The sequence below is a fragment of the Pygocentrus nattereri genome, chromosome 1 (genome assembly GCF_015220715.1).
Source record: "Pygocentrus nattereri isolate fPygNat1 chromosome 1, fPygNat1.pri, whole genome shotgun sequence".
Classification (NCBI taxonomy): Eukaryota; Metazoa; Chordata; class Actinopteri; order Characiformes; family Serrasalmidae; genus Pygocentrus; species Pygocentrus nattereri.
The window spans coordinates 17,630,237-17,643,133 of NC_051211.1; the positions used below are offsets into that span (position 1 = coordinate 17,630,237).

At 36.8% G+C, this 12,897-nt stretch overlaps 1 protein-coding gene across 3 annotated transcripts in view; it reads left to right on the forward strand.

Annotated features, from left to right (window-relative positions):
• LOC108441205 (protein shisa-8) overlaps window positions 1–12,897 on the forward strand; it is a 120,073-nt gene that overhangs the window by 55,722 nt on the left and 51,454 nt on the right. For all 3 annotated transcript variants that reach the window (XM_017720605.2, XM_017720606.2, XM_037539212.1), the window contains one exon: window positions 6,815–6,930. In XM_017720605.2, coding sequence (XP_017576094.1) covers window positions 6,815–6,930 — 116 coding nt within the window. The remainder of the gene's footprint in view (window positions 1–6,814; window positions 6,931–12,897) is intronic.

Sequence of the window (12,897 nt, forward strand, 5' to 3'; positions counted from 1 at the left end):
GCATGCAAGTTGTTGTGAATCTGCACCAGAAGAAGCTCTTTAATGCACATGTTGAGAGTAACGTCTTTTGGAACAACAAAGAAGTTCTCCAAACATGGCAGGTTGCTCAGAATTATATTATTTAATATGTGATTTTAGAGCTAACTTTTCATTAGAAAAGTTGAAAAATAGAATGGAAAGCTAAAGTGCTCTCCATGTCTTTGTTGGGGGTTTGGAGGTGGGGGGTGGTATAATCGCTAATCAATTTTTTTTAAAACTAGAAAATATTGTGCTAATTATTTTTAGATATCGCCCAGGTCTACTCTCAAGCATGCTTATTTTTATTGTTGTTGATGGAGCAACACACACTGTGACTTAAAAACGTACCTCTAGCCAGGGTGCTTCATGTTTTTAAACTAAGCATGTAAGTTGAAAAATGTTAAAATGTGCACCTCATATTCAAAAAGGCATTGTCTGAATGGTCTACAACTGTTGTATTTAGCTCTACAAAACCTCTACGACTTCCACCAACTTTAGTGCTAACTGTTAGCTTTGCTATGATTAGGGCTAGCTCTTAGTCCTACTAATTTTAGGGCTATCTAAAAATATTGCAATGTTTTGGGCTAACTCTTGGCCATACTAACACCATGGCAAACTGTTATCCCTACTAACACTACGGCTAACTCTTAGTCCTACAAACTTAAGGGCTAAATCTAGCCTTACTAGCTTTAGGGCTAACTTTAAACCCTACTATGTTCAGGACTAACTTTAATTTCATACTACCTGCATAAGTGAATATTTCTAATCCTACAAAAGAGTGAAAGTACCATATTTACCTGATTCACATGTTTTTTCAATATCAATAAAATATATATAACACCAAAATAATGTTATCTCTTGTCAGATTATTTTTGGGAATAATTATGCTGATGTAATAGATTGTATTCTTACAAATTATGTACACATGTGGATCAAGTCAATTCAGTGCATTACTCTTCTCAGTACAGCATATGTCAACAGAAGCTTCTTATCCAGGAAAAGCCAGCCTGAGGAAAGTCTTCCAAGTGCTCTGCTTTTCTAGCGTTGGTCAAAGTAGTTGAACAGCAACCAAGAAATAGCAGAGATTTGTAATATTTACCCAGGTACAGTGTCATTCCTCAGTGAAAACCCCTACCAGTTTCTTCTGAATGATTCAGTTTGGTGTTTGAAAGCAGGCTTAATATTACATCCAATCCCCACTCAACCCAAGTCCATTCCTCAGTCCCTTTGTCCACTTGGACCATGTTTGATCTGACTGGCGGGAGGGTTTGGCGGTTTGTTAAAGTTTGTCGAGCACATTCTCAGATGCCAGTTGGCAGATGGAAAGAAGAAACAGAGATGAGAACGAGAGCTGAGTGTTAGGGCAAAACTTCAGTCATTCAGAGAGCTTGGCTGTAACTTTGGTCCTTCTGGGTCTTATCATGGAACAAACAGACCCTTATATCATGTCTCAGTCCAATGCTCTTGGCAAACATTGCTTGGGAATGCATATCTCAGGGATCCATCCTGGCCTGATTCTAGAGCTGCATAGGCAGAGAGGAAAAGACTGTGGTAGCATGAAACAGTGTTTCCTAGTTCTGGAGTACTCATTAGCTTATCAGCCTCATTAGCTAATTAGCCCTTAAACCTGCATTATACAACTTGCAGCAAGGCTCTCCTTATTCAAAAATCATTTGAACTACACTGTGTTGCAGAAGAACCTAGCATTAGCTAGCCTGTAGCTACAATACGCTGGTCAGCTAGCTTGTACCTTGATGTTCCAGAAGGCAAATAAACTCTACTTTACACCTATCATAATAATATTCTTCATCTTCAAGGTTTGACTCATTTTATGTATGTCTTTTAACCATCCAACTCCTTGAAAACACCTTTCTCCTTCTGGATTTTTACTTTGAGTCTTTATTTTCTTTTCAGATCACAAATATTCTTCCATGTTTTCAGAATGCAATATGTACCCTATATTTTAATTTAAATTTCCCAATACATGCAGTCTGAGATTTCAAAATATAATAAGTAATTTGCCATTTTTATAGCTATTGACAGGACATTAACACAGATACAAATGACATAGAAAACATGTTGCAGAACTGAATGCTAGATTGACAGAGTGGAAGGCCTATAGACTTCCAAAGAAATTATAACCCTATTGTGTTTTGGTAATATGGGCTGCTACACTAATGACAAATGATTGATTGGTTCTAAATAAGATTCTGATGACATATCCATCATGGATCAAGTGTGTATTGCCTAAGTGGAAAGGACACAGTGATCTAACTGAGCCAATCTGCACAGTTCATTTTGTAGATTTTTTTTCTATTGACCAACGTTCAAATAGTCAGAGTGAACTGAGCACAGGGTTGAAAAGATTACTTTAAAATGTATTCCTGTAAACATCTGTAACTTAAAACGGGATTACTGTATTAAAGTGAAGTCATCAAATTACTTTGGGGTTACCTTTTAAGGTCACATAATCGAGTACAGACCAGTGAAAAACAGTAATTTGGCAATGTAAGTTAGAATACAAAGCAAGCAGGAAAACTACACTGTTTTATGAAAAAAAATGATATAGGTGACATAATTGTGTGTGCTTTATGTGTTCTGTGTTTATGTCCATGTGTATGTTAACCTGGTAACGTGCCTGGTACACCCCCACAGGGAGGCATCCAGGGGGCATCTGAATCAGATGCCCGAACCACCTCAGCCTGCACAGGCAGTGGGAGATTGCAGGGGGGGCCCTTGGCGGCCTAGGCCCTTGCAGCAGAAACTGGCTTTTGGCACGTGGAATGAAATAATATTCAATAACCAATTTTTTAAGAGCAAACAACTTTTGTTTTAATGTCCATCAGTGATCTTACTGTACTATGGCCAATCAAATATTATGCTCTCTCTCAAGCTCTGCCTTCTTTTCTAAGGCCTCCAACATTAATTAACTACCATTGCTATCCACCATTGTCTCAAGCATTCAGTTCATTATCAACATGCCAGTATTTGAATCTGAGGCTCCAACTCTATCTGGAGATGTTTGAAGGTTACATTCCATCCTGTTGAGTATTTAGATTTTCTTCCGCTTCCAAAGCCAAAAACAAATAAAAAAAAATGTCATCATCAGTTTTTTTTGCAAATTTGGTATTTGCAGTACTCTTTTGCTACAAAAGCTGTCATGAACATGACATGAAAATGTCAAAGGAAGTACCTAAAGTTGCTATAATGCATCGAGTCATGCCAGGTAAGACATAAATACACTATAAACATTGTTTATGCCTAACTTGCCAGTATTCTTTGCAATGATAAGATTTAGGTAAGGTTTAGATTTTAAGGTTTAGATTTTAAGTTTGCTGTGTTGTTTTACTTGTTTGGACATTTCAGCTCTCTGACTGTATCTCAGTCATACTGTCTTCTTTGGGTCCACCCACTGTGCCAATATTCTTTAGCCTAGGAGGATTATGTTGGGGTTTTGAAGTTCACTATGTTTCTTTTCCTCTTCTTTGTACATCTCAGTTCTATGATAACTCTTCATATTGGGCAAATGGGCCTGTGGTGAGAGGCCCATTTAAATAATGTTATAGTGTTGGTCGTGTTTATGTGAATCCAGTTTTCTGGTTGATTGCTATTGTTTTGTATCAGCTTTGGAATAGGTAGGGTGATGACTGCACTGCTGTAAGGAATAGGCTAAAGGCAGATGTAATGTGGTATATTACAGTCTTTGCATATTGTATGTACCAAGGTGCTGGATGCACTTTTTTCATATTATTTCTTATCCGAAAATGTATTCATTGCCTAGGCCACTGGGCATTATCTTAGTGGTGATGCATGGATGAAGAAAGGCTAAAGGTTTAGGCCATGGGGAATGAAAATAATCAATTGTAGGAGTGGTTTGAATGTAATCCTGCTAGTAACCATCCTATTTTTGTCTGATTTCTTTTTTCTTTCTGTAAATTCCCTGAAATGGAATACATTACATTTCTTTCTGTGATTATGTACTGCTGTCATATGCATTCTGTTACTTCTCAACCAAACACATGGATGAGCACATCTACACTCAAGCTTCACAAATAAGATTCTTTGAAGCGATTCCATAGGAAAAAAAAAACAACTTTTGGTTCCATAAAGAACTTTTCAACAGATTGTTCTTCAGAGTCATCATTCTAAAGGTTCTATACCAATTAAAATTTTTCCCTGTGCAGTTTTTTTTGCCTGTATTTTTTTACTGTGTTAGTTGTGATATATTACATAAGCTTGCTAGGTAATTTAGTTATGAGATGTGACATTAAAAAACTGATAGATGGGGCCTGAGGGGTGGAGGGGTGAAATGTCAGTGGGACGTTGCTGCAGTGTTGGGAAATGAGGGATGATGTGGTCCTGGGGCTTTATGAAGGATCAGAGTGACAGCAGCTTGGGAGGGAGGCTAGCGTTGCCATGGAGAAGCTGACAGATTGGACACAAGAGATCAACGAAGAGTAAACAAAGCCCAAGCATGAAAAAGAAAACTCACAAAGATCTCATAAACACATCCCCCAGAAACAAAAAGGAGAAAGCCAATACGATTGGAAAGCACCAAGATAAAGAATTCAGTGGAGAAATAGAAGAGAAAGAGAAAATAAAGAACAAAAAAGAAAGAGAAGAAAGGGAGCGAAGAATCGGATCATACATATAAATGTAATGTTAGGGTTGCATTGGCTCAGCTATCCACAACAGACGATGTTTGATTAATGCAAAGCTTTAGGATTCGCAAGTGTTGCTGATGACATGTGGAAAAATTTACAGTAGGCAGTGCTAAACTTTACATTTTACAGTAAGCAGTGCAAATGTGTAATTTTGTTTACAGTAAATGCTTAATATTTATCAATCTTTACAGGTACCACCAAAATGGTAATAGTAGGGTGTGTCATGTCAGAGTCCTTACCATAAACAGTAGTTGAATGTGCCCATGTGGCAAACCTGACTAGGTCAAACAGGTTTTATGGTTCTCGTTCGATGTCATGTCACGGTTTGACTACTGTAACTGATTGTAGCATCATGGCTTAGCTTGAAGTTCACTCATGTCATTCTGCTGCTGCATTCCCTTCACTGGCTTGCATACAAAGCTAAAAATGGACCAGCCCTTCCCTACCTGCTGGCAAAGGTCAAATTCAAAGCTCAATCTACATCTCAAGCCTTTCGAGCTTCAAGTATGCCTCGGCTTGAACCACCATGCTTCAGATGCCTGGAAGAAAAGCATCAAGTTTTTTCTCTGTCTTTGCACGAAGGAGGTGAAATGAATTGAAGACTGTAAGGGACCACAAGGCCAATGCTGACTGAAGCACCATCTTTTCTTGATGCATTTAAATGAACGCTAATCTAGCACTAGAAATGTATTTGTATCAGCACTCTTGTTTCTAGCAGTGCCTTATGCCAAGGACAGTTGGGAACTCATTTACACTAGCTACTACGCATTCTCTGAGTAGACAACAAAGTTGTTTTGCATAGAGCGTTGTCTAAATCCTGGAAATGTAAGGCAACAAAATCAAGCTTCTCTTTGCCACAGCAAAGTGTAATAAGAACACCTTTGTGTATGTGTATTAAAAATGACACCACCAGTTAAGATAAAACATTTGCTCTGAAGATGAAACTACACATTTGTTGAATGGTATTCGGTTCATTTTTGGCTAATTCCATGTTATCTAGGTGTTCTTCTGTCACAGCTGCTCACTGAAAAGCTGCTCAGCGGTAATGACAGTTTGGGAATTTAGTGTAGCCTCAGCTTCAGAGTCTGATCAAATCGGCCATTGGTCAAATGTAATCTTAAAAGAATCCATTTTATGTAAGATGTAGAAACTCGTCAAACTCGTTGCTTGGCAACGGCATCTTGCAACGGAGTGATGCAATGTTTGTGAAAAACCTTGCATGGCTGGAACTAACTTGTATAATGTGTGAATATATACAGTAAACATTACTGAAGTGTTTAAATCTTTACACTCTGATTCAGTAATTGAATCTTTACTGTAAGCAATGGTAATGTTAATTGGATTTTTTTACAGTAAGCCGTGCTGACACATAAATCTTTTCCAGTGCAGATGCGAATTGTGAGAACTATTGGTGATGGATTTAATCACTATATTATTCTGAGCTGTGATTTACATCGAACTGCTAATATTGACTGGACATATTTACAGTAAGCAGAGCTAATGTTGATTGGAACTGTTCTCAGTGCACAGTGTAATGTTGATTGAAATCGTTGACAGCAAGCAAGACAAATGCGCATTATGCAAAATATTTTATGGTATGCAGTACTAATGCTGATTTTAAATACTTACAGTTAGCAGTGCTGATGTGTGTAAATCCTTACAATAAGTGATGATCATGTGTATGGAAATCTTTACAGGTAGCAACATGGATGTATGTAAATCTTTACAGTGTGTACATCTTCACAGCAAGCAGTGCTAATGTGTGTAGGTTTGTTAATCTATATAGTATTGTTTATCAGTCTTTACAGTAAGCAGTGGTAATGTTGAGTGAATTATTTTACAGTAAAGAGTGTACAATGCAATGTTTTACTGTTATGAGTGTTAATGGGGATTAAAAGTATTTACATTATGCAGTGCTGCATTGTTATACATTTTTACAATAAGCAGCACTAATTGAATAGAATTACATTAAGACAGTATTGGTGAGGTCATAAGGCCTGGGTTTAAAAAAAGAGATCTTTTTACAAGGAGAAGTACTGTTGTTGATTCTAAACCTTTACTGTGAAAAGTGCTAATGGTGATTAGAATTTTTACAGTAAGCAGTGTTGACTGTGTATATCCTCTCTCTTTAGGACATTGACGGAGCTGCTGAAGCAGCCTGGGGAGGTGGGTGGTGTGGACAGAGGGGGAGGGCTTCATCCAATTGGATCCAATGGCATCACTGGTCGGCAAATGCGGACCAACAACGGTGAGAGTGAACACCCCCACCTCACACAGACACACACATACATGCAACTGCTTTGCTTCTGTACCCTTAAACAAATGAATGGTCCTGTGCTTCTGATTGATTTTCTACAATGACGTACAGAATGACTTAAAGCCACTGCCTAATCACTTTCAAGCAGTTTATATGTAATATTAAATTTAATGCAAATTAGATATTAGGTAATACAACTCCCATTACAACTGCTGTGCTACTTTCTGTTAGTGCTTCGCTTGCCATGCAATGTTGGCATCAAACTAGTGGTGGTGCCCATTAACATGTGATAGCTTAACCTTGGATAACTGTGGAGACTTGTTACAGACATTTAAATAACTTTTTCGTTTTATGTTTTATGTCACTCCTGGCTTGCTCATCTGGGGGTTTTTACATCCATGTTAAAACTTTGTCTTTGCTGGAATTCTGTGAAGCTGCTTTGTGACAACATCCGTTGTAAAAAGTGCTATACAAATAAATTTGACATGACTTTTTATGTTCTACAGTGAGAGATTTAAACTGTTACTAGGAGAGCCTATTAGATGTCTACTGACCAAGAAATGCAAATCTATGTCCTAGTCTTTTCTGCTTTATTTTAAGTGCGTATTTACATGTTTAGAGTACATTTAACTACTTGTGATGTATTCACTGTTACACACAGCTTAAGTACAGAAATACAGCTTCTCTAAAAAAATGTATGTTCATAGTTGTAAATAAGACTTCTGATTGTAACAGAACAAGTAGAACTAACTACAATATAAACCTAACCCTTACCCTGGCCCTAAACCTAACCCATATATACACACATTTATATATATATATAACCAGATCTTAAGAATCAGAGATGTCATATTTTAATGGAGTGAGTATTGTCTATTTTTAGCCCAGTCCACCTCATAGAGGTGATGTGAATGGGCTTTATCCACAAGATGCAGAAGTGCGGTGTATTTTTGTAAGTTAACAAAGATATGATATTTGATGTAATAACATGGGTAATTAGATGAGTACCAATTAGGTTTGTACTGGAGAACACATAGATATTATTAAAGCCATTTACAATGCACAAAAGTTTAAAGCCTGAACTTTGGTTAGATTACCATTTCACAGCATATGTGTACTAATACAGCTTTCTAAATGTTGAAAATGATAACATTTTGTTACGCAGATGCAGTGTAAGTACTCTCATATAGTAATTACACCCCTCCTCAAATCAATTAAATGATTCCAGGCCAGATGTTTATCCCTGAAAACCTACACTCCATCACAACAATTAAACGCTATCTATGTATCTTAAGAGCTAGCTGGCCATACCTAGTCCTATACAGAGATGATGCAGACAGTAAAAGAATAAATATACAGTATTGGAAATTGAATTATTTTGGGCTCTGCTGTTTTTTGATGACTGTGAATGTTAAAGGTCATGTCCTCTGGAACCTTTTGACCTGTGGTCAGTAATGCAAGAGTAATTAAAACATGCTGGTCAGTAACATAAGCATAATTAATGCAGCTTATGAGAAAATCCCCATGGCCGCCTGCTGAATTAAAGGAAGTGGCTTAACAAAGTGTTGCCTCTGATTAAGATATAATTAACTCAAACCAAAGCCAAAACCTGCTGATAGGAAGCCCACAGTCCGTCTGGAGGACAGCTAGAGACACGCTCACACATACGCACACACTCCACTTGTCATTCATCCTTCCTCTTGTCGTTCATCTTCCTCTCTCCACTCCTCAGTGCCCCCTCAGGTTTTAATGAGAGTTTAATGATGAGTTCATTAACACCGGATGGATCACGCTGCAGGAACACACACAAGCCCCAGAGAGACCCATCTGCACACACTCACGCCCATAATAAAGCATACAGTATCACACATACACACACAGGGACATGAGCGCATACCTAAAGCAGCATACACAGGTGAATTCTCCAGGCATGCATTAGTGCACATTTACAGTCACATATACAGATCTCCCTCAGGTCAAATTGCATGCTTTGTCAATTTTCTAAGTGACAATAACACATGCTCTACAGAGAACAAATGTAGATTTGGCATTTTATGCAATTTGTACTGCACCACTTCTAATTATTTGCTGAGTTTAACACATTGGAAATAATACAACGTAAAATAACATGCCATAACATGTATTCAGCAAACAAACAGTAATTATGCAGTAAAAAGTGCAGATATGTGTTCTCTGTAAAGGGATGCATACTTACTCTCACTTAAAAATCAATGAACATGAAAATTAGCACTATTAATATTACCCTGAGCTCATATATTCAGAATGTGTTTCATGTTCATCACATATCTCCCATGATGTGTAGAACATATTTTGTCTAAATAATTATTTTGTTTTCTTTTCCAAACTGTTGTTTGAAGTATACATTGAAAGTAGGAACGTCCCGACCAGATCTTAAGAATCAGAGATGTCATATTTTAATGGAGTGAGTATTGTCTATTTTTAGCCCAGTCCACCTCATAGAGGTGATGTGAATGGGCTTTATCCACAAGATGCAGAAGTGCGGTGTATTTTTGTAAGTTAACAAAGAAATCCAATTGTCTGCAGTGGGGAAATAGCTTACCGTGGATAATGAAAACCTATAAGGCCTTGAGCCAAATTTGAGAGAAAATGTGAGAAAGCAGCTATTACACTTCAAGTCTACTTTTTGCCCATTATGCCACCAGAAGGATGTACCAAATACACTTACTCTGCATTTTTCACTTGTGAATCATGACAGCCCAAAAATGACACTATAGCAAAAAACTTTCTGCTACCTGCGCTGCTTCTGGTTTTAAGCCAGCCTTAGCAGAACCAGTTGCAGCAGCTCTCATGCATGCATTAAACCAGTATGAAACCAAAGTGTATTATACACTTCATAAAATTGTTATTTTAATCAGCATGCCAAAAAAAACCCAAAACCTATTCTGGCGACACTTTATTTTGAGCGGTTATGTTTAGATTAAACAAACACTCAACAGACTCTTAACATGTCAAAAACTTATGACGTTTAGGATTAGGTTTTGGGTTGAGGTTAAGGTTAAGGTTAAGGTTAGAATTAGAGCCAGGGTTAGGGTTAGGTTTTGTTAAGGTTGGCTAAGATTTGGTTTTGTGTAATGTAAGTAACATACTAACAGTTCATCTACTTAATGTAAGTAATGCAGCAACAGTATATCTGCAAGATATTTACTTCTATGTATTCAGATGCTTCACTATTGCTACTCCACTGACATGTTGTTGATGTGTTACTGATACTGTGTTAAGAGGTTATTAATTAACTACTGAATATATAACACCAGTTTTACTGCAGTTTTAATTGGCAATCTAACAATTTACCTTAATCACATGGTTGTATTAACTATGGAAATGCAAACATGAGATCAGCTCAGTACCAGCTAAAACTCAACAATGAAGGACTGGGGACCATATTGAAACCCCTTAAAAGAACTGTATTGAAACCCCTTAACCTGCACACTTTAGGCCCAAATGGGGTTAAAACACTTGAAAGAGATAAAATGTATAGAATAACAAAACTTTAAACAAAAAATAACAAACAACCAATAATAAGTAATAATAACCTTTATACATATAAAAATAATACCTCCATATCTCAAACTCAGCTCAGAAACTGTAAACTTTACTTCAGGTTTTTCTGATTGGAAATTAAATATAAGAAAGCTTAGTCTCTGCTGGCCAATGACCACTGGAATAGGCTCCAGTACTGTGACCCTATCTGGACTAAGCGGTTCAAGATGATGATGATAACGAGTCTCTGACTTTTGCACATTCTGTACATATATTCAAACACAAACACACACACACACACGCACACACACACACACACACATATATACATGCATATGCACAACTCCTTGAAGCTTGATAGGCAGCAAAAGAGTGAGAGTAAAGATTGAGGACGAAGGGAGAGAAAATGAAGAAATAAGAGGCCTATGGCAGATAGGGGGAAATGAAAAGATTGAACCCAATGAATAAAATAGTAGATGGAGAGAGAGAGAGAGAGAGAGAGAGAGAGTGAAAGAAAGACCTAGGGGGACAGATAGAGGAGTGTAAGAATTGAGAATTGAAGGCAGGATGAGAGATGAGGACAGGAAGAAAGGTTAAGAGGGAGTGACAGACTGTTAGATGAAAGGTAATGATACTGTTCAGCAGGGATGGGTGATAGCACTGATTTTCTAGTATCTCGTTCACCTATTTAGTAAAAAATAAAAATACCATAAACATTTTAATAACTGAAAAAAGGAGTCCAAGGTTTTAATGTAAAAGCAATTAAATGCATTAAAGTTAAATGAGTTGCATGAGTTAAAATCTGATGCAAAAAAATTTAATATCAGTATTTTTAGGTGTGCATTGATTCTCAGAAGAACATTTCAATCTTCAATCAAATGATACATAAGTCATAAAGGTGGACAATTATTCGCTGGCATGTAGAAATTAGAGAAATTGTATATCAATAGATCGGCTACAGTTTCTAATTGCACACCAGAAAGGTGGAGCTACAAGGGAGGGATTTTTAACAAAGTGAGTGTGTAGTTAGGTGTCCAACCTCTGCTGGTACTGAATTACTATTATTTTTGGTGAGATTCTCATCAAGTATTTATCTTCAAACAAATTATGGAGACTAAACTGTAAGTTGTACAGATGTAGGGCTTGGTTAACAGGTTGTACTCTCTTCCTGTACTTAGGCCTACTAGATGAGCCTGAAAAGGACTTAAGAATGATGTACAGCCTAGTGTTTTACATTTCAACTCTGGTCATTGTGGTGATTCTTCAGCTCATTTTTTGGCTTTTACCAAAAAATAAGTTTTTCATCTAGTTATCATAATGGTGACAAATTATCTGCAAGAATCTGAACTTCGATAATTATCAATAAAAAATATGTAGAAATTTGCAGCCACATGCCTTCTGGATCAGAGGGTAGTTGACTAAAACTGCTGAAAGTCATGCATGTCATGGTCTGATACCAATGAAAGATGTGAAATTGGTGCCTTAAAAGATTTTTAGGTATATTGTCAATTGCATATTTGTCAAAAGGGGGCATTATAAAAGCTAAGTAGCTGTTTCTCAGCATCTGTATGTCTGAGAAAGCTGAAATTCTGCATGCTGCATCTTTGAGTTTATAGCAGGGAATATGGTGATGTCTGAAATTTTGTGGTTGCCATCAACTAATCAAATTTCAGGCTTAAGACTGACCATCATCCTGAAAGTCGAAATGCTCAAGTACTCTCAATTATCCCATTAAGTTTCAGTAGAAGGCAGAAGTTTACTTGTATATCTCACACATAATAACACTTATGGACATGGATGAAAATACTGTAAATAATCAGTCTAATAACTTTGTACCTACAAGTGTTGTCATAAAATGCATTGTATTTACCTCATTGATTGTTTGAAAACAGCATGTTTCAAACTAGGAATTTTACTTAATTTTTCAAAACTCATCTTCAAATAATATTCACCCTGTATAATGATTTTACTTTGCCCAGCATAATTTCCACATATCAATCACTGTGTAATAAAATATAGATTGAGATTCAATTGAATCTCAAGACGGACCTTAAGGGGCAATACAGCAAACAACTGATTAAAAATAATTGAAAATTACTATTATTTTTGCATCCAGCAAATAAGTAGTGTATGTCATGTGAGTTAATTATTATTTAATCTGATTAAATAATTAATTAGTTAGTTAATCTGAAATTGAGCTGCTTGTCCAGTTTTTTTGTCTATTTTTTTTTACAAAGTATACAAATTACCATATCAAAAGGTAAAGTTGAATAAAAGAGTGACCTGTGCCTGATTAACAATAATGACATATGGAGGCTTTCTGATAAACTCAGACTCCCTATTATTTATCATCTGTCTTTGAAAAGACCCCATTCTGGCACATTAGGCATCATTGAGCTCATTTGTACTTGGACCCGCACATTACCACTTGCAGCT